Raw genomic sequence first — 23,346 nt, forward strand, 5'->3', positions numbered from 1 at the left:
TGTCTAAGGGATGAGATCAGAAGATTAAAAGAATTTATTTAAATGAAAAAGCCAAATGAATGGATGCCTGGATAAACAAACGCATATCTGATGAATTCATGCAAGACAAACTAAAATGGTACAAAGAAAATAGGCATTTTAACAGCCAACATATTCATGCAAAATCAGTAGGACAACAACACATGCAATACATGGAGCCCTAATGCTGAAGAATCATGAGTACACTACATGCTAAGTTAGGGGCAGCAGGCACACCAGGAACAGGCTACCCCTGTGCATTCCCTTTCACTTGAGCAGAGAGCTAACACAGTGCTACTAGCCTAATATAGGTGGCTAACCCTTCATGCTAACGCAGAGTGGTGCTAGGGGCAGAGTGGTGCAAGGGGCAGAGTGGTGCAAGGGGCAGAGTGGTGCAAGGGGCAGAGTGGTGCAAGGGGCAGAGTGGTGCAAGGGGCAGAGTGGTGCTAGGGGCAGAGTGGTGCTAGGGGCAGAGTGGTGCTAGGGGCAGAGTGGTGCAAGGGGCAGAGTGGTGCTAGGGCCAGAGTGGTGCTAGGGCCAGAGTGGTGCTAGGGCCAGAGTGGTTCTAGGGGCAGAGTGGTGCTAAGGTCAGAGTGGTGCTAGGGGCAGAGTGGTGCTAGGGTCAGAGTGGTGCTAGGGGCAGAGTGGTTTGTGTGCTCCTACCTTTCACGTCCTCATCTTCCATGGTGGTGTTAGCACTCTCACTGGACTCCTGTTGGACAAGAACAAACAGAGAGCAACAATGAACACCTGCCGGCTGTGGAGACTGGATTAAGCGTGAGCACAGGATAAGTGATGTACTGTCAGATGGGGGATTTTTCTTTTTTCTTTGTAGACGTGACCGGCGGTCCGTATTGACCTCGTTCTGGGTCCGAATCCGGACTGCGGTCCGCCAGTTGAGTATGGGAGATCTAGGGCTTAATTAAGGCACCATGCATATCAACATAAGGCTTAGTAAATAACACTAACTAGAAAGCTTATCACTGCTAACTACAGCACAATTTTAGCAAAAACCTCTACACTCGAAAAACTATGGTTCTATTTAATCACTACCTTGTTTCCATCAGTTGGGTTGTGGAGAACAGTGGTTTGAGGCTCCTGATTCATGGATAGGAGGAGGAGGAGGAGGAGGAGGAAAGTGAAGAAGAAAGGGGTTCAATATACAGGAAATTGTTGTGGTAAACAGTTGCCCAGATGATCAATTCCCATGGGACACATTTCAAGTATTTGTTGTAAGAAAAAGAGATTGTTGAGTAGTCAACGTGGTGCCCTAAGACATTAGAAGAAGAAACAGCCAAGCAACAGCCAAGACATGACGGGAGGTGTGCAGCAGTAGCAGCATGTTAGTCACCAGGCTCTTCCTGGACATACAGCCAAGGCATGCAGTTCACCTTCAGTCCTTACTCCAGGCAAGTTGTGTGTGTAATGCATGGTGTATGAACATCAACCCGGCTATGGCAGGCCCTATTTCTCACATCTAAGAATACATAACCACATCACTCTAGAATACATAACCACATCACTCTAGAATACATAACCACATCACTCTAGAATACATAACCACATCACTCTAGAATACATAACCACATCACTCTAGAATACATAACCACATCACTCTAGAATACATAACCACATCACTCTAGAATACATAACCACATCACTCTAGAATACATAACCACATCACTCTAGAATACATAACCACATCACTCTAGAATACATAACCACATCACTCTAGAATACATAACCACATCACTCTAGAATACATAACCACATCACTCTAGAATACATAACCACATCACTCTAGAACAGGGATGGGTAAACGGACCCCCTTTTGAAGGCCCACGGATATCAAATTAAATATATATATATATATACTGTGTACATACAGTACCAGTCAAAAGTTTGGACACACCTACTCATTCAAGGGTTTTTCTTTATTTTTACTATTTTCTACATTGTAGAATAATAGTGAAGACATCAAAACTATGAAATAACACATGGAATCATGTAGTAACCAAAAAAGTGTTAAACAAAACAAAAACATATATACATACATATATATACACATATATATATATATATACATATATATATATACATATATATATATATATATATATATATATATATATATATATATATATATATATATATATATATATATATATATATATATATATATATATTTGAGATTCTTCAAAGTAACCACCCTTTGCCTTGATGACAGCTTTGCACACTCTTGGCATTCTCTCAACCAGTTTCATGAGGTAGTCACCTGGAATGCATTTCAATTAACAGGCCTTGTTAAAAGTTAATTTGTGGAATTTCTTTCCTTCTTAATGCGTTTGAGCCAATCAGTTGTGTTGTGACAAGGTAGGGTTGGTATACAGAAGATAACCCTATTTGGTAAAAGACCATGTCCATATTATGGCAAGAACAGCTCAAATAAGCAAAGAGAAAAGACAGTCCATCATTACTTTAAGACATGAAGGTCAGTCAATCCGGAAAATTTCAAGTGCAGTCGCAAAAACCATCAAGCGCTATGATGAAACTGGCTCTCATGAGGACCGACACAGGAATGGAAGACCCAGAGTTACCTCTGCTGCAGAGGATAAGTTCATTAGAGTTACCAGCCTCAGAAATTGCAGCCCAAATAAATGCTTCACAGAGTTCAAGCAACAGACACCTCTCAACATCAACTGTTCAGAGGAGACTGCGCGAATCAGGCCTTCATGGTTCGAATTGCTGAAAAGAAACCACTACTAAAGGACACCAATAAGAAGAAGAGACTTGCTTGGGCACAGTGACGATTTTAGCATGTCAATCTTGGTGGGGCAAAACATAAATAAAAGTGGGATGCATGCCAGCAAAGCCACTCCACAACACAACACTAAACAATACATTCATTACACTATAACGGTGACAAACGGTGCCCACACACTGTTAGGGCCTACATAAAGCTGTCCCAACAGCACACTCCCAACAGCAGTCCCACTCCCAACACCTTACTACTGCTACACCTGGCTATCAGCTGAGCCTTGTCTGGCAGCGAAACAGTTCATTCAGCCTCATTTACTGCCTTTAAAAAAAAAACATAGCTGATATGGCTGACTTGCTTAAACAAATGTGCTTTCTACTGACAATTGAGATGTACAAACTATGGCATAAGGGGATGATGAGCAGATAAGAGGCAATCCGTACATTTCGATTAAGACATTAATGAGCGAGCTAGGACGGACGTAGTCAATATAACTATTTGCTCAGCACTTTTGAAATGTACAGCGACAGAATTCAGCACATAGGCTATTCTTACAGTGTTCTCTCTGTACACCAAGTCAGAACTGTAGGATAAATAAAGGGGGCACATAAGCCGACAATGAACGCTCTTACAATATTCGATGATTACATTTCTCTAAAACAGGTTATAGGCTACTTGTGCACCACCAAGTCAGAACAGTAGGCGAAATTAAGAGGGGAAAATATACCAAATTATTAGGGTGAGGCACATGGGCTACTAACAGCTTACTACACAACACACTTAGTATTACTTTCTTAGCTACAGTATACATACAGTGGGGAGAACAAGTATGTGATACACTGCCGATTTTGCAGGTTTTCCTACTTACAAAGCATGTAGAGGTCTGTAATTTTTATCATATGTACACTTCAACTGTGAGAGACGGAATCTAAAACAAAAATCCAGAAAATCACATTGTAGGATGTTTAAGTAATTAATTTGCATTTTATTGCATGACATAAGTATTTTATTTTGTCATCAAACTTTGTCATCAAAGTCTGGCATTCTCTGGATTTATGGTGCTTTCAAGACAACTGGGATCTCAGAAAAAACAAGGTTGAATCATGACGACGTCAGTGATCTTCAGGTCGTAGCTCTAGAAAGAGGACAGATTTCCGGATTTACAATTCCAAGTTGGATGACCGTTCAAAACGTATTTTCCCAGTCGGAGCTCGTTTTTCCCGAGTTCCCAGTTGTCTTGAACTCACTGAAGTCAGATTCTGCAGTTCCAAGTTAACAGTTGTTTTGAGCGCGGCACAAATCATGCTTCATTGACAGCATGGCCAATGTTGAATGTTTATCATTTTAAGCTTGGAAAAGAGACCCTTAATCCCAGACTTGGGACCACACAGCCACTCCACTGAATAGCAGGCTAATGATTGCTGTGCAGTGCTTGCAGTTTAGCCACTTATTCCTTCCAAACCCCTCGTTGTTGAATTTACGATTTCCAACTTGTTGTGCAATGTTTATGTCCAATGGCCGATGAGCACCGATAAATTGTATCTATAATTTCTCTTCATTATTTATCTTCATATGACAAGGATTAAAAAATATTTGCCAGTAGATTGTCGACTTGATTCATGATGATGACTGCTAGCTAAGATTTTGAAAGTATGATGTTGACATGATCAGTCCAATCAAAGCTACTGTTGATATCACGTGATTTGACGTCATTTTGTCTGTGGCCAATGACCTTGAGCCTTCTTGGATGGGCACTTCTAATGTAACTCTATGGCAGCACCCAAGGGGCTTGAATTTATCGAGCTCTAGCCTTACACTTGGCGGTGACGTAGTGTCCCCATGAGTGACAGAACACTGAGCCAATCATGGTGCAACTAGAGAACATTACCAACACCTACGCTCCGTATTTTCCACTGGCTGCCCCACCACCACAGAAAGCACTGAGCTAGGCTGAAACACCTGCATTTTGGAGCTGCCTTACTCAATAAAGCAAAAAAAGAGACCATGTTTGTATGCGGCTTTATTAAATAACTCAATTATTATGTTATCTTTTTTACATTGTTTGCAAACTAATATGTGACACGTATTAATGCCAAAATATCATGCAAAACAGGCAAGCCTATTTCTTTGGTTCCAACCGCCGTGTCTTTGTGAGACACAGAGTAGGTGAACGGATGATCTCCGCATGTGTGGTTCCCACCGTGAAGCATGGAGGAGGAGGTGTGATGGTGTGGGGGTGCTTTGCTGGTGACACCGTCTGTGATTTATTTAGAATTCAAGGCACACTTAACCAGCATGGCTACCACAGCATTCTGCAGCGATACGCCATCCCATCTGGTTTGCGCTTAGTGGGACTATAATTTGTTTTTCAACAGGACAATGACCCAAAACACACCTCCTGGCTGTGTAAGGGCTATTTGACCAAGAAGGAGAGTGATGGAGTGCTGCATCATATGACCTGGCCTCCTCAATCACCCAACCTCAACCCAATTGAGATGGTTTGGGATGAGTTGGACCGCAGAGTGAAGGAAAAGCAGCCAACAAGTGCTCAGCATATGTGGGAACTCCTTCAAGACTGGTGGAAAAGCAGAATGCCAAGAGTGTGCAAAGCTGTCATCAAGGCAAAGGGTGGCTACTTTGAAGAATCTCAAATATAAAATATATTTTGATTTGTTTAACACTTTTTTGGTTACTACATGATTCCATATGTGTTATTTCATAGTTTTGATGTCTTCACTATTATTCTACAATGTAGAAAATAGTAATAAATAAAGAAAAACCCTTGAATAACTAGGTGTGTCCAAACTTTTGACAGGTACTGTATATATATATATATATATATATATATATATATATATATATATATATATATATATATATATATATATATATATATATATATTTTGTAACTCAGTCAGGTCTCAACTTCCTGTTGCGAGTTAGAATAGTAGAATACAAAAGGTGCAATTTCGAAATTTGGTTGTGCAGCAGCAGTTTCTCTTATGTCAGTCACTGATAGTCACTCAATTAGCCCATGTCAGCTAAAATGTTTTAGATTGGTAAATTAGCATAGCGGCAAGCTATCTAAACTTAGAAATCATGGTCGAATTACCAGCCAAAGGGCCCCCATTGATTTAGTTAGTCAGTCTCACTCAGATATAATATAACAACTGCAAAATCTTATTTCTTCCCCATGGCAAAATGTGTAGAATTGCAAAAAAATTACTCTAAACGGAAAAAAAAAGTATCTCCGCTGTCAAGAGGGGGGCTGCTAAAATGTTTTGCTTGCTGGGTAAGTCTGTGAGCAGAGATCCGCTGGGCGGTGCCAATGGGTGGGCTACCTGTCATAAGGCATGCCATCGCACAGCCATGTTGAAGCTCATGTGTGGTGGCAGGGTGACACGGGTGGCACTATCAGAGCAATCTGCCTTAGGATACGTTTCACTGTGAGTGTGTGAGTGAGTGTGTGAGTGAGTGAGTGTGTGAGTGAGTATGTGAGTGAGTTAGCGTGTGAGTGAGCGTGTGAAAGTCTATTTTAGAATGCACGCACAACCAGCATGTCTCATTGGTTTCCTTGGTAACATGGGGAAAGAATCAGTGGATTAACAGTAAAGACAAGATGCCCGGGGTGTACAGTTCTTCACACACACAGAAACATGCAATGGCGAACTAGGGGCCATCCCAAACAAAAAACACACAAAGTTCAAGAGCACATACCAACTGCAATGTCTACTGACCACAGTATGAGGAAATGCCCGTGTATGATAAAAATAACATGTGTTAGCCTATAAAGAAAACTAAAATACAATAAGAGGCATCACTGGTAGCAAAACAAGGAGACACCTTGTTAGAGTGAGCAGCCCAAGCATGAAGGATGACAGACAGACAAACTGACAGGCAGGCAGACAGGCGTGCAGAAAGACAGACAGACAAACTGACAGGCAAGCAGGCAGGCATGCAGAAAGACAGACAGACAGACAAACTGACAGGCAGGCAGGCAGGCAGGCGTGCAGAAAGACAGACAGACAGACAGACAAACTGACAGGCAGGCAGGCAGGCGTGCAGAAAGACAGAGTACCAGAGTGGGGGGCTCTTTGGGGCTGGTGACTACATTGGTCTTGTTGTTGATCTATAAAGTGAGTGGACAGAGAGAGACAGAACAAAGATCTATTTCAGGAACGAGGACTAATGCTCCAGACAGGGAGAGAGACAGGAGAACTACATCAGCATAGAGAGATTTGTCAGGAACACAGGGCTGCAGGAGAGAAAATGCTAAGAGTCTAACGTCTCGCCTGCATGTCTACGGGTGTTAACATCAAATTACTCTGAAGGGTAGAAAGTTAAGTGAGACAAAATAAGTTCATTAGACATCTGTTAGTTCCAAGCCTGTAGCGATACATTATTATTCTGGAGGATTATGTAAAATGAAAAAAGCATGCAAAGGAGTTCCTCGCTGAAACAGAACTTGAAACATTAACGGTCAGAAACTTAAAAACCCATTTTGAAAGCGACTAGCTGTTCCGCTCGACCGTTTGCAGGTTTTTCAGGAAGAGAAAACAGCCTAATTGCGGCTATTAATGCAGTTTGTAGAGGCCTTGAATCTAATGAATTAGTGCTATTGTGACTACTAGAGAGGAGAAGTAAAAAGCCAGAAGTAATGCAATTATCCAATCCTGTTCGAATACACAAGACAAAACGATGTCGTGACATCCCAATAGTTTTCTGTTTTACCGTTAACATGAACATCATCGTCTGCATCGGAGCACATTGTCATTGGAAGCACATCAGGGGAAACATGAATATAAAAGAGCGTTGTACAATTCCTTTATGAACTGCATGCCCTGATTAAGTAGCGCCGCCATTGGGCATCCCACCGATGTAAAACCTGGTAATATGGGCCAACTGGAATGCACGTGATTGTAGGACTAGGTTCTCTACAGGGAGATATGGGAAGCTAGTCATCCAACTGGAACTACACATCAAGAGGCTTCTACAATTGGTTGCTCATTAAACCAAGATACTAGACAACTGTCCTAGGCCAGGCTTCTACAAATGGCCAATCAAACCCACCCTGAATCTATCCAACAGACTAGGGTGTTCTAAAATCAACCACAACTGGCAACCCATGGTGGTTGCCAGGTTGGATAAAAGTAGACGGGCATACCAGAATCATTGGCATTGGCTCTGGCTTGGTTTCAGACTTCCGTTTCTGCATCGACCCATCAGAACACATAAGAGAACAAGACAAACTTGGTCCAATATCACAATATCTCAACCCCCAAAACACATACAATATCTCAACCCCCAAAACATATACAATATCTCAACCCCCAAAACACATAGTGTCAAGACCCTAGAGACTTACAGTATGCGCTTTGAGAAAGGGTATTTTATAACAAACAACGCAATTGTAATCATTATACACTGCTCAAAAAAATAAAGGGAACACCTAAAATAACACATCCTAGATCTGAATGAATGAAATAATCTTATTAAATACTTTTTTCTTTACATAGTTGAATGTGCTGACAACAAAATCACACAAAAATTATCAATGGAAATCAAATTTATCAACCCATGGAGGTCTGGATTTGGAGTCACCCTCAAAATTAAAGTGGAAAACCACACTACAGGCTGATCCAACTTTGATGTAATGTCCTTAAAACAAGTCAAAATGAGGCTCAGTAGTGTGTGTGGCCTCCACGTGCCTGTATGACCTCCCTACAACGCCTGGGCATGCTCCTGATGAGGTGGCAGATGGTCTCTTGAGGGATCTCCTCCCAGACCTGGACTAAAGCATCCGCCAACTCCTGGACAGTCTGTGGTGCAACGTGGCGTTGGTGGATGGAGCGAGACATGATGTCCCAGATGTGCTCAATTGGATTCAGGTCTGGGGAACGGGCGGGCCAGTCCATAGCATCAATGCCTTCCTCTTGCAGGAACTGCTGACACACTCCAGCCACTTGAGGTCTAGCATTGTCTTGCATTAGGAGGAACCCAGGGCCAACCGCACCAGCATATGGTCTCACAAGGGGTCTGAGGATCTCATCTCGGTAACTAATGGCAGTCAGGCTACCTCTGGCGAGCACATGGAGGGCTGTGTGGCCCCCCAAAGAAATGCCACCCCACACCATGACTGACCCACGCCAAACCGGTCATGCTGGAGGATGTTGCAGGCAGCAGAACATTCTCCACTGCGTCTCCAGACTCTGTCACGTCGGTCACGTGCTCAGTGTGAACCTGCTTTCATCTGTGAAGAGCACAGGGCGCCAGTGGCGAATTTGCCAATCTTGGTGTTCTCTGGCAAATGCCAAACGTCCTGCACGGTGTTGGGCTGTAAGCACAACCCCCACCTGTGGACGTCGGGCCCTCATACCACCCTCATGGAGTCTGTTTCTGACCGTTTGAGCAGACATGCACATTTGTGGCCTGCTGGAGGTCATTTTGCAGGGCTCTGGCAGTGCTCCTCCTGCTCCTCCTTGCACAAAGGCGGAGGTAGCAGTCCTGCTGCTGGGTTGTTGCCCTCCTACGGCCTCCTCCACGTCTCCTGATGTACTGGCCTGTCTCCTGGTAGCGCCTCCATGCTCTGGACACTACGCTGACAGACACAGCAAACCTTCTTGCCACAGCTCGCATTGATGTGCCATCCTGGATGAGCTGCACTACCTGAGCCACTTGTGTGGGTTGTAGACTCCGTCTCATGCTACCACTAGAGTGAATGCACCGCCAGCATTCAAAAGTGACCAAAACATCAGCCAGGAAGCATAGGAACTAAGAAGTGGTCTGTGGTCACCAACTGCAAAACCAGTCCTTTATTGGGGGTGTCTTGCTAATTGCCTATAATTTCCACCTGTTGTCTATTCCATTTGCACAACAGCATGTGAAATTTTTTGTCAATCAGTGTTGCTTCCTAAGTGGACAGTTTGATTTCACAGAAGTGTGATTGACTTGGAGTTACATTGTGTTGTTTAAGTGTTCCCTTAATTTTTTTGAGCAGTGTATATTCAGCATGCATGGAAACCAAAATTGATGGTAGGACTAAAAATGGCTTCCATTTCTCCAGTCCATTAGATAATCTACTCTACAATACAGGTTCGTAGGCAATGACATTTAAAAGGGAAACCTGCTGGACTCCTGCGCTAAACCTGAAATAATCATTCAAATGCCGCACGCTATGCTTTCAAAACACGGCGATGACTCACACGGCTGCAGATTTAAAAGGTAGTTTTTGAAAAATGTACCAGGTATAAATGCTAAACCTCCTACAGCTGTTTAAACGGCTAGCCATGAATACCTTGGATACCTCAGTGTTTTTTTCAGATCACGTGTCAAGTGCCAAGTACTGCACCTGGGTATGTGATCTTAGTGTTTAAGGATTAGCATTCGGAGAGGGAGAGGAGCTGGAGGGTTGGGGATGCGGAGCTGAGGGGCCAGGGGAGGCAGATACCGATGCAGGGGCCAGACAAACAGCCAGCATAGTAGTTTGACACTGGGCCCAGGGTGTAGAAACAGAAACTGGAGCACAGCTACTCAACCAGAGCTGTGAGCGGGAGAGTGGGTGAGTCACTGTCTGACACAGACCCCCAGTTGGGAGAGCAAGTGAGTGTGAATGAAAAGAGGGGGGTGAGATGGAGAGAGAGAGAGAAGAGGGTAGAAATATAGAAAATAGAAAAAATAGAGAGATTAAGAGATTGAAGGGAGGGAAAGGTATTGAGAGGAAGAGGAGATAAAATCCCCAAATGAGGAAGAGCGTGACAGGGATTTTGTTGTCAGATTTTGAAACAGAGATAAGGGGGGGGGGGACAGAGATACTCTCTGAGAAGCACCTGTGGAGGTGATACGGACGGGACCAGTGTAGTGGCTACGACAGCTGAGGTTTGATTGGACGGCAGATCAGGACTGTCATTCTGAGTTAGCAGATCATCCGTCACAGCTTCTTCATATCACAAAACAGATGCCACCCCTCTGTCACAGCTTCCTCATATCACAAAACAGATGCCACCCCTCTGTCACAGCTTCCTCATATCACAAAACAGATGCCACCCCTCTCTAACTGAATTATTTTGGAAAGGTGGGATAAAGATGGGGCACGATTATTGAGATATCTTAGTCACACAGCACTCAAAATGACACATTATTTCACTGCTGGCACCAGGAATATTGTAGAAATTCTCCCAACATAAGTTACATGAGTCCATAACTTAAGGTCAATGTGTGTTGTCAGGTGTTAAGATGACAGTAGTGAATGAGAGAGGTGGATAACCTACCTTGACACCGTCAGCTTTCTTGTTGAGTAGGCTCTTGGCTGCTGTAAGGAGAGAGGGGACAAGGGGACATGGTCAGCGAGGACACCTCTGACACACACGCCGCTAAAATCTAGTGAAGACGGCAAACTATGGGCCAACTTTGACAGTCTCCTACCAGAGATGGAAGAAGCAAAAAGGAAGATGCAAATGAAGTGAGAGAAATCAAACTTAGTGATTAGTTTGTGAGATGCAATTATAGCTACAACTAACAGCCTGATGGAGTATCTATGGAAGAGGTCCAACGAATTGAGGTTTAATGCCCTCTGCCAAAAAACACATGCACAAAAGGAGATCTTCAATTGCTTGCTTCTAAACGTAAAAACAGTTAATGTGATAATCTAATTTAATAATTTAATTTAATTATAATCTAACTCCTCCTCACAGAACACATTAGCACACACTCCTACTGTAGATCAACATGCAAATATAATGTAGACATGGAGAGAGCTGATTGGCTGGGCGGGTAGAATGATGAGGCTTCTGGAACGTGGAGAAGCTTAGTGATTGGTTAAAGTGATCAGGGCTGTCACACCTAAAGGCCACACAGGTGCAGGAGGAGTTTATGAGAGGGGGGAGAGGAAAGGTGTTTGTGAAAGTGTTTAGTAGGTCTGAGAGGGGTGCTAGTGACCCAGACAAGGCACATGGGTAGAGAGCAGTGCCAACGCATGCCAGAGTCTCTTACCTCACAGGGTTACACATTTCAAACAAAAAAAGAGAGAAAAAAAGAAATATAAATAAAACAGAATGGGTGTAAAGTCTTGCTCTGAGCAAAAAAATACTGGCTATATGGAAAATATGAACATTGAATACAATGTACTGTTTAACTTAAAAGAAAACATGTACAAGTTGAAAAGTTGAAAGGGTTCTAGTGACAAGCAGCCTTGACAGGGAGAGACTATCTGTGTTTTTCTGTCTGAACACAGTACTCTGTTTAAATTGTCCAGATAAATGCAAGGAAGCAGGAGAAAGTGAAGTGTACATCTTTCCTCCATTAACCACTCATCACCCCGAGAGAGATATATTTAGCTAGCAGACAAAACATGTAAGTATTGCCCTTTAAGAGGCCCAGTATGGCTGCACCACATCGATCTGCAACCCCCCACTGGTCTCACGTCTCTATTGATATGAACTGGGAGGAAGCTGATGGTGGTTCTTTTAAAGGCTAGCGTATTCATCCTGGGGTTCTCCATCTCTCTCTTTTATCCTCTCCTTATTCTCCCTCTCGCACTCTTTATCAGTCCTTTCTTTAACACCTGACCTTTCTTTAACACCCGACCTTTCTTTAACACCTGACCTTCTCACTCCTCTCTCCTTCCACTCCTGCCTCCTTCCACTCCTGCCTCCTTCCACTCCTGCCTCCTTCCACTCCTGCCTCCTTCCACTCCTGCCTCCTTCCACTCCTGCCTCCTTCCACTCCTGCCTCCTTTCACTTATTTCCCTCACCTTTGTTTCCCTCCTCAAGTGTTTTGGTGAAATCAATAACCCAGCTGCATTATTCAGCAACAGCTGATGGAGGAGAATTCTAAATATTAATCTGGTGTTGGTGGCAATGTCATAGGAAACCTGGGGCTTTAGAAAACTAGAAAGAGAGAGAGACAGAGACACAGAGAAAGAGACAGAAAGAGAGAGAGACAGAGAGAGAGAGACAAAGACAGAGAGAGAGAGAGAGAGAGAGAGAGAGACAGAGAGAGAGAGAGAGAGAGAGAGAGAGAGAGAGAGAGAGAGAGAGAGAGAGAGAGAGAGAGAGAGAGACAAAGACACAGAGAGAGAGAGAGAGAGAGAGAGAGAGAGAGAGAGAGAGAAACACAGACATAGAGAGGCCAAGAGAGACACCTTGAAAGAAACAGTAATACAGTAGGAAGATGCATCTGACCTGAGAAGTTGCGTGTGGCCAGCATGGTGGTGAGGATAGCACCCTGAGGAAGAGAACAGGAACAGTGAGTTGAGGCTGATCAAGGCTTTAATAGTCATCTCTAATCCCTAACATGGTGTCAGACTTTAGGTGGAAAGGTAATGATTAGATTACTTAGTGGTCAGTGTCCACTCTATGACATACAGTACATGGGCTCGTACAACCTGGTGAAATCCTGTGAGAAACCTGGTGAAATCCTGTGAGAAACCTGGTGAAATCCTGTGAGAAACCTGGTGAAATCCTGTGAGAAACCTGGTGAAGTCCTGTGAGAAACCTGGTCAAATCCTGTGAGAAACCTGGTCAAATCCTGTGAGAAACCTGGTAAAACCTGGTGAAATCCTGTCAGAAACCTGTCAAAACCTGGTGAAATAATGTGAGAAACCAGGTAAAACCTGGTCAAATCCTGTCAGAAACCTGGGAAAACCTTGTGAAATCCTGTGAGAAACCTGGTAAACCTGGTCAAATCCTATGAGAAACCTGGTAAATTCCCGTGAGAAACCTAGTAAAACCTGGTGAAATCCTGTCAGAAACCTGTCAGGACCTGGTGAAATAATGTTAGAAACCTGGCAAAACCTGGTCAAATCCTGTGAGAAACCTGGTTAAACCAGGTAAAACCTGGTCAAATCCTGTGATAAACCTTTCCTCACCTTGAGTTTCCTCCTGGCGTTGAACTTCCTCAGGCACTCCACCGTCTCCTGTCTGTGCATCATGGACGCCACAGTGGACCGTTGCTGCAGAGAGGACACAGTGAGAGAGGGGGAGAATATCACGTGTCTGTAGGTGTTCTCATGGACTGTGTGTTTGAGTTTGTGGGTGTGCGTGTGCGTGTGCGTGTGTGTGATTGTGTGTGTGTGTGTGACACGTACGCAGATCCAGGGGTGTTTGAGTGAGTCTGTGGCGGTGACCCTCTTGGCAGGGTTGATGGTCAACATCTTGTTGATCAGGTCTTTGGCATCGGGGGTCACCGTGTCCCACTCAGGGGACGGAAACTGAAGGAGAGAACACAGGGAGAGGCCATGAGGCTGGTCATCCATCAGTCCATCCATCCACTCATCCATCCTCCCATCCCCCCTTCACTTTCTCTCCCCTCATCCAGCTTTGTTTGGAAATGTGTCATTGGAGAAACCAGGACCGATGAGAGAACTGGCAAAATAACTTCACAAGGTTGACAAAAAAACAGAGTCACTGAGGATAATGTGCATGTAGTCAGAGCTAAATTGGGCTTCAGCCATTGCATCGGGCTGTCCCTGCCTCACTCCTTCTCCTCCTCTCCCCTCCTCCTAAGACTCAATCTGTCTGGGACAGGCGTTGGCATTGGCAGGGGAGTATCTGTGGCTGCAAACAGTATGAGGGAACAGCCACAGATAGAAAGACACACAGCCTGTGTTCCAACAGCACGCTGGGAGGGGCAATGCTCAGCCAAGACACAGACAGACAGGATCTGATGTGTCACGTATGGCCTTGTGTCGCTGGGAAAACAAGTGGCTAACACATTTCCTTCTGGTGTAAGAGATACAAACGTCCTATTCCTGCCACTCAAACAGGAGATGAGCCTTGCCTGCTAAAGTTAAATGATTGTGATCACAGTCTTGGAAACAGTGATGGGAGATTTCTGTATTGATCTAAGAACAAGCCTGTCTTAAGCTCATGTCAAGAATGTGTGCCCTCACTAACTGTAAGTCGCTCTGGATAAGAGCGCGTGCTAAAATGACTAAAATGTAAAATGTAAATGTAGATATCTGCATTAAAGCAAGTGTCAAACACTGCTGTTGGGATATGTGTGTGTGTGTGTGTGAGCGTGAAAGGGTGTGTGTTGTTGCGGTACTCACGTCGTAGGCCCCAGCCTTGATCTGCTGGTACAGTCGGTGCTGGTCTTCGTCCCAGAAGGGAGGGTAGCCCACCAGAAGAATATAAAGGATCACACCTGGTCACACACAATCAGGGTGATGCCAATTATGAATAAACGTCATTTAAAAAAAATCGCAAGCAGTGTGATAATTATCATTATACTAAAAACTCAGCAAGAGGAGAAATTACAATCAAACTCAGCATGACCCAATTACCCAATAATAATAATAATAATAATAATAATAATATCTAATAATTATAATATCTAATAACAATAATAATATCTAATAATAATATCTGATGACCTTTACTGAGATATATCTATTGGCTCAAATATGCTAATGTTATATGGATGAAGAGGTCGGGAGAGGACAGGAAGTAACTCCCTACATACAGTAGACTCCACCCACTATAAGGGCTTTCATCATGTCACCATTGCCGTGGTGACAAACAAGCCAAACATTTCAGCACTGTGTTATTCACTGGCTGGTAAGTTACCGGGAGGAGCTGAAGGGCCCTTGATTGGTCAGTAAAGCACTCTAACCAGACTAACAAGTAATTGAGGGGATTTGATTATCTGCCCCGGTTTGCACCGGATGAAAATTGATTGCATTAGTTTTGGAACCAGGTGCCCCGTTTTGGCCGATTGCGAAGTCGGCTCAGAACAAAAGTGCCATAGGTTAAAGCACGTGGAATAATGAGAAGCAGACACTCTTATCCAGAGCGACTTACAGTTAGTGAGTGCATACATTATTTTTTATACTGCCCCCCCGTGGGAAACGAACCCACAACCCTGGCGTTGCAAACGCCATGCTCTACCAACTCAGCTACATCCCTGCCGGCCATTCCCTCCCCTACCCTGGGCGATGCTGGGCCAATTGTGCGCCGCCCCATGGGTCTCCCGGTCGCGGCCGGCTACGACAGAGCGTGGATTCGAACCAGGATCTCTAGTGGCACAGCTAGCACTGCGATGCAGTGCCTTAGACCACTGCGCCACTCAGGAGTGTTTTGACATGCAAAGGTGATTGCTTTTGATAAAAACGCTTCATCTGCCTTCCCAATGAAAACTAGTTTGAAAATTCAAACATATATTTTATGGGAAAATGATGCTAAATGTTTCTGAACGATGCAACACGACCGAGCGACGCAAATTACTTTTAGATTTGAGAAGGGCACTCCTCCCTCACCGCTTTTGCCCGTTCACGTCACGGGCCATAGACCTGTGCACCGCGGTTCAGCTTAATCGAACGCTGCCATTGTCACCTGGGACTCATGTGTGAATGAGTGTGTTCTAGACATGTAAAGCCCAGGTGGCCTGGCCCTTGATGAGTTATGTAACGAGCAGCTGCAGTGATTAATTCAAGGGGTGTGAACTGGAGGAACTCATCGTCTGTGTAAGAACCATGTTGGCTCTTCATAGTCGGTACTAGCCTTTCCTCAAAGTCAAAGAGACTGTTCTGTTGGGAAGTTCCTTACCACAGGCCCACATGTCCACAGGTTTCCCATAGGGGTCTTTCCTCAGAACCTCCGGGGACAAGTAGCCTGGGGTTCCCGCAAAACCTGGAACAGAGATGAGACATCATAAATGAACTACATAAATGAAAATAATGCCACATTAGCTGATTAGAGGTCAAATAAATCCAAAATTCAACATTTATGGGCCACGGTTAACAAGCTCCCAAAACTTCTCCTCTGGAACGGCCCTCTTGGGTGCGCAATGTGGCTCCCCGCCAAAGAAACACAACCCACTTATCTAAAAGAACTCCAAGTACCACCAGTGAAGTGGGTAGATGATTCTCAGGTGACAGCCAGCCCAGGGGATTAGGATAATTATTCCTCCATTCTGTGGGATTAGCAGGGAAATAACCCTGTTTATCCACCTTTTAAAACCTGCACTATAAACCCAGAGCACTGACACTCCTCAATGTTTCACACAAGAGACTTCATTTCAGTAGTGGTGGTGAAGCGTTGGCTTTGAAGACTAAGTAAACATCAAAGTACTCTAAAGCTTGTGTGGGTTTAGACATTGTTTATAATAAAACAGGGACCTATGATGAACAGTAAATGCTTAGTTACACCCTGGGGTTATGTAGTATATATTAAACAACATCAAATGCATGGAGATCAAATTAATGGAGACTTATTACTGTAAAAAAAAAAGATAATTGTCAACAAGGCCTTATTTCTTTATTTGTATCTATTGTTTAAAACAAGTCACCAAATGGACATCTAAGTTGGGGATATTTGAATAGATGTTTTGTGACTGACTGGTACTCACCGAACCATGCCTGCTGGTCTCCCTGCACCTCGATGGCCAGGCCAAAGTCTGCCAACTTCACAGCTGCTCCCTTCAGCTTACTGGCTAGGAGCAGATTCTCAGGCTTGGAGAGATGGAGACAGGGTTTCAACACTTCTCATACAGCAATATACATGAAAATTAAGTGTTGGAAACATACCCACTATATTATACAGGTATATTCATTGGAAATATCCCCACTGGGTTGTAGAACCTAGACGGTGGGTCATCTCACCATTGAAAAATAGTATGCTCCTCAATATATGACCAAATTCCATTAACCAAAGTATATTTAGGGACACTAACTCCTCAGTAATAACCCCATTGTGTCCCCTCCTGTGTCCCCGTGGGGCCATGCATGGTCACGGTCACCAAGGTCACTCTCTAGGAAAGCAGCTCTCTATGACTCAATGCTCTCACTCAACACACACTGGGGAACAAATTCCACACCCAGACCAGTGTTAAGTAACAGGGTGGACACTGATACGGACACAGTAACATGGTTGACACGGCGCTAGGAAAGGAGTGGACACAGCTTGATCTTTAGTGAGCCACAAGCGTGTGTAACAGGCCACATGCCGCTGGTCCTGGCGTCTAATTGGTCCGTCTGTCTCTATAGCCCAAGGGGCCGGGCTACAAGATCAGAGGAGGTCGACAGTGATTCATGTATAGCCAGCGTCGGAACAGGAAGGGGAGGGGCTTAGAGAAAAGGTTACCCTGGGTTCTGGGTTGATGAATAATGCACTTGCTGACATTTTGAAGGCAGCTTCGAGGAGACGTAATTAGTAGAAATGAATCAGGAAGGATATACTTGTAATATAATAACAAACAGGAGATGTGTTGGATGTCAAGTGGGAGCTGTTTCAGAGACCTTTTGGAGCGAAGCTGCTTTGCTTGTGTGGCAAAAACATTAGTTACACTACCTCAAGAACAGTATTCATATTGGTAAATTAAATCCACTTCTATGGCCTAGATATTGCATATGGAGTAGAAATACAAAAGGAATCAATTTCTCAATATCATATAGCAGAGGTAGGCAACCCTGTTCCTGGAGTGCCGCAGGTACTCCAGGGTTTGTCCCAACTAGGCACCACACCTGACCCACTGAGCTAACTGATCAGTTCAATGGTTGCCTAAATTCAACACCTCTGGTCTTCCCGGTTGGTTCAATCAAAAACATGAAGTGACTGCGGCCCTCCAGGACCAGGGTTGCCTGCCCCTGTCGTGTAGCATCGAGTCAAACAGGGCAAATGTATGGTCATTCACTGGTACAGTTAGTAGAGCATTCGTGAGTTGTGATTCGTGCAGATCAGAGGGCGATGGCAGAGCTCACATGCTACGGTTGGATGGGGGTGGAAAGTGCAGTCAACAGTGCCATGCAGTCATTGCAAACACCCCAACCATCCCACCCTCCATTTCCCCCCCCAAAAAAAGTATGTAACCTGTATGATGAGACTGGAAGGGGACAGGTAAAAATATATATATTTGCAGGCCTCATAACATCATCTTATAACATCACCCTATTGAGTCTTCTCTATAACACATTATCCCTAATGGGCTTTAAATAACGGGCTTCATAACCAAATAAGTAGTTTGGAAAACTCTATATGCCTAACAAGCCCCAAATAGGCTAATCAATACTTTGTAATCTAATCTAAAAGCACATATGAGAACTATAGTGCCTAACCAGTATAGCTTTCAGGACTGGGTAATGAACTGTGATGAGACTGTGGGCTTCCTTCCCTAAGTGCCTTGCTGTGTCTGTGTGTGGATCCCATCTATGTCTCTGTGATCAGGATATATGCCCGGTCCTCAGGGTTCCTGTGCAATGGGTCTAATTTGATTCAGTCTCTCAGCCATAGAGATGTATTTACTCCACGTTCATCTAGCCTGGTTGGCCTTACCAAATCTACCTGGACAAATACACTTGACTTTCTGTCAGTCACACACACACACACACACACACACACCTACCATTGTGCATACCTCTCAACTTCTATTCCTCTATCTCCCAGCTATCTGTCTCTCTATATCTCCGAGCTATCTGTGTCTCTATATCTCCTAGCTATCTGTCTCTCTATAGCTCCTAGCTATCTGTCTCTCTATAGCTCCTAGCTATCTGTCTCTATATCTCCTAGCTATCTGTCTCTCTATATCTCCTAGCTATCTGTCTCTCTATATCTCCTAGCTATCTGTCTCTCTATATCTCCCAGCTATCTGTCTCTCTATATCTCCTAGCTATCTGTCTCTCTATATCTCCTAGCTATCTGTCTCTCTATATCTCCCAGCTATATGTCTCTCTATATCTCCTAGCTATCTGTCTCTCTATATCTCCCAGCTATCTGTCTCTCTACATCTCCCAGCTATCTGTCTCTCTATATCTCCTAGCTATCTGTCTCTCTATATCTCCCAGCTATCTGTCTCTCTTTATCTCCAAGCTACCTGTCTCTCTATATCTCCTAGCTACCTGTCTCTCTATATCTCCTAGCTACCTGTCTCTCCACATCTCCCAGCTATCTGTCTCTCTATATCTCCCAGCTATCTGTCTCTCTATATCTCCCAGCTATCTGTCTCTCTATATCTCCCAGCTATCTGTCTCTCTATATCTCCTAGCTATCTGTCTCTCTATATCTCCCAGCTATCTGTCTCTCTATATCTCCCAGCTATCTGTCTCTCTATATCTCCTAGCTATCTGTCTCTCTATATCTCCCAGCCATCTGTCTCTCTTTATCTCCTAGCTATCTGTCTCTCTTTATCTCCTAGCCATCTGTCTCTTTATTTTGTCTTCAGGGATTTAAACCAGTGGCTTGGTATCTAAACCTAGAGGGAGGGGAGAGAGGACAGGGACAGCCCTGGTCTCTCATGCAGTCATCCAGACCAGCATCATCCAGAGTGGCTTGGCCTCCCGTGTGGACAGACACAGAGGAAGAGAGAGCAACAGCATCAGTGATTAGAGCAGCTGGGAGGAAGAGGAGGACAGAAGGGGAGGAGGAGAGAGGGGGAGGAGGAGTAGAGAGGAGGATGACGACAACAAGAGCGGGAGGACAAGAGGGAAGAGTTCAGTTAAGGGTGAAAGGAAAAAAAGAAGGACAGTGGAGTGAAAGAAAGAGGGATGAAAAAGGAGATGGACAGAAGAGGATAATGTAACGGAAAGGAAAGGTGGAGGAGGCAGAGCTGAACAGAGTGCCGTCAGCATCCAGTACAACAGAAGTCATTGATGCTTGAAGGAACAGCTTGAGAGGGATGTCTGGTCTGATGTACAGTGCCTTCGGAAAGTATTCACAGCCCTTTACTTATTCCCCATTTTGTTGTGAATTCAAAATGGATTCAATTGATAAAATATTTCTCACCCATCTACACACAATAACCCGTAATGACAATGTGAAAACATGTTTTGCAAATGTATTGAAAATAAGATACAGAAATATCTCATTTACATTAGTATTCACACCCCTGAGTCAATACATGTTAGAATTACCTTTGGCAGCGATTACTGCTGTGAGTCTTTCTGGGTAAGTCTTTAAGAGCTTTCCACACCTGGATTGTGCAACATTTGCACATTATTATTTTCAAAATTATTCAAGCTCTGTCAAATTGGTTGTTGATCATTGCTAGACAACCATTTTCAAGTCTTGCCATAGATTTTCAAGCAGATTTAAGTCAAAACTGTAACTCGGCCACATTCACCGTCTTCTTAAACAACTCCAGTGTAGATTTGGCCTTCTGTTTTAGGTTATTGTCCTGCTGAAAGGTAAATTAATTTCCCATTATCCTTAAAAACTCCCCATTCCTTAACGATTTCAACCATACCCATAACATGATGCAGCCACCACTATACTTGAAAATATGGAGAGTGGTACTCAGCAATGTGTTGGATTGTATTTGCCCCAAACATATAATATTTTATTAACAAAAAATATATATTATTGCTTTGCCAGATTATTTGCAGTATTACTTTAGTGCCTTGTTGCAGACAGGATGCATGTTTTGAAATATTTGTATTCTGTACAAGCTTCCTTTTTTCACTCTGTCAATTAGGTTAGCATTGAGGAGTAACTACAATGTTGTTGATCCATCCTCAATTTTCTCCTATCACCTCTAACTGTTTTAAAGTCACCATTGGCCTCATGGTGAAATCTCTGAGCGGTTTCCTTCCTCTCCGGCAACTGAGTTAAGAAAGGCACCTGCATCTTTGTAGTGACTGGGTGTATTGATACACCATCCAAAGTGTAATTAATAACTTCTCCATGCTCAAAGGGATATTCAATGTCTGGAAAATCTCCCTGGTCTTTGTGGTTGACTCTGTGTTTCAAATTTACTGCTCAACTGAGGGACCTTACAGATAATTGTATATGTGGGGTACAGAGATGAGGTAGTCATTCACAAATCATGTTAAACACTATTATTGCACATAATTAAGCACATTTTTACTCCTGATCTTATTTAGGCTTGCCATAACAAAGGGATTGACTACTTATTGACTCAAGACATTACAGCTTTTAATTTTTTATTAATTTGTAACATTTCCTAAAAACATTATTCCACTTTGACATTATGGGGTGTTGTGTGTAGGCCAGTGACCAAAGAAATCTAAGTTTAAATCATTTTAAATGCAGGCTATAACCAGTGGTGTAAAGTACTTAAGTAAAAATACTTTAAAGTACTACTTAAGTAGTTTTTTGGGGTATCTGTACTTCAATATTTATATTTTTGACAACTTTTTTGTTGTTTTACTCCACTACATTCCTAAAGAAAATAATGTACTTTTCACTCCATACACATCTCTGACACACAACAGTACTCGTTACATTTTGAATGCTTAGCAGGAAACGAAAATGGTCCAATTCACACAATTATCAAGAGAACATCCCTGGTCATCCCTACTGCCTCTGATCTGGCGGACTCACTAAACACAAATGCTTCGTTTGTAAATGATGTCTGAGTGTTGGAGTGTGCCGCTGGCTATCGGTAAATTAAAATGCCATCTGGTTTGCTTAACATAATGAATTTGAAATGATTTACACTTTTACTTTTGATACTTAAATATTTTTGAGCAATTACATTTACTTTTGATACTTAAGTATATTTAAAACCAAATACTTTTTTACTTTTACTCAAGTAGTATTTTACTGGGTGACTTTCACTTTTACTTGAGTCATTCTCTATTAAGGTATCTTTAATTTTACTCAAGTATGACAATTGGGTACTTTTTACACCACTGGCTGTAACATCAAAATGTGGAAAAAGTCAAGGGTTATGAATACTTTCTGAAGGCACTGTAGTCAGTCTGTGTATGGTCTGGTGGAGACAGTTACGAGGGTGGCAGTCTAGACTGTGTCCATCAATTACATGTAGGTTAGTTAGATACAATGGTACTGTCCAGTGCGGTTACAGTGTGTCTGTTGTCAAAATTACTGTATGCATGAGTGTGTGTGTGTGTCAATATGGGTCACCCCCACACCTACACACACACACACGTGTCACAGCAGTCCGAAGCCTTTCATCCGCCTCTTTCATGCTTGTTGTTTGTTTTGTTCATATTTGTTTGTCTTTGTCTATTCCACCGCTCCCCATGGTAACAGCCCGGCAGCAGCCAATCAGAGCCCTGCCTGAGGGGACCGAATGCAAACACGGGGTGATTATTTCAGGAGCTCCTGACTGCACCTGGATCATTTGATTTGCAAATTTGAGTTGTGGACGGGGGTGGGGGGATAGCAGAAGGGGTTTAACAATGGCAAGTCTCCAAATCCTACTACTTTCGCTCATCCTACGCTCCTACTTCTGTCACTTTTTTAACGAGGCCTGTTTTTATGCACCGTTTTCTAACTCGGAGGAATTGCAGGTCCCATTTCCGCCTCCGTACGGCCACTGTTCTGTGGACCAACTCAGTGCCTCATTGAAGGTGTGGGCGTAATAGGTCGACATGCCTTTCCAAAAGTTCCCACTAAGACATTGCCTTTCTGTAACGACCATTTCGTCAGCTTCACAGTAACTCCTAACAGGCAGAGCCATCACTAATGGAAAAGGGATCATCAGAGTCAGTAGAATATTTGACCCTGTAATTGGCTCTGTGGTTCTCTCGTCTCAACTGAACCAGACGTGTCGGAGACAGTCTATCAAAGTTCTTAAAGGCAAACGGATGAATCTGAAAGTCAGTCTGGACGAATGAAGTCTCTCTGGAACTAGAGGAGGAAGAAGAGGAGAGGAA

General features: G+C 43.5%; 1 protein-coding gene across 11 annotated transcripts in view; it reads right to left on the minus strand.

Annotated features, from left to right (window-relative positions):
* LOC311116389 (calcium/calmodulin-dependent protein kinase type II delta chain-like) overlaps positions 1 to 23,346 on the minus strand; it is a 108,079-nt gene that overhangs the window by 9,545 nt on the left and 75,188 nt on the right. For 4 of the 11 annotated variants that reach the window (XM_084191475.1, XM_084191474.1, XM_084191477.1 and 1 more), the window contains exons 7-14: positions 17,121 to 17,223; positions 16,319 to 16,402; positions 14,824 to 14,918; positions 13,861 to 13,983; positions 13,642 to 13,725; positions 12,956 to 12,998; positions 11,044 to 11,084; positions 682 to 730 (exon numbers count right to left, since the gene is read on the minus strand). In XM_084191475.1, the coding sequence (XP_084047601.1) occupies positions 682 to 730; positions 11,044 to 11,084; positions 12,956 to 12,998; positions 13,642 to 13,725; positions 13,861 to 13,983; positions 14,824 to 14,918; positions 16,319 to 16,402; positions 17,121 to 17,223 (622 nt within the window). Of the gene's footprint in view, positions 1 to 681; positions 731 to 1,071; positions 1,117 to 6,854; positions 6,906 to 11,043; positions 11,085 to 12,955; positions 12,999 to 13,641; positions 13,726 to 13,860; positions 13,984 to 14,823; positions 14,919 to 16,318; positions 16,403 to 17,120; positions 17,224 to 23,346 lie in introns of all 11 variants that reach the window. The other 7 variants (XM_084191467.1, XM_084191470.1, XM_084191471.1 and 4 more) reach the window with 3 other exon arrangements.

Source organism: Coregonus lavaretus (assembly GCF_964263955.1).
Source record: "Coregonus lavaretus genome assembly, contig: HAP1_SCAFFOLD_524, whole genome shotgun sequence".
Lineage (NCBI taxonomy): Eukaryota > Metazoa > Chordata > Actinopteri > Salmoniformes > Salmonidae > Coregonus > Coregonus lavaretus.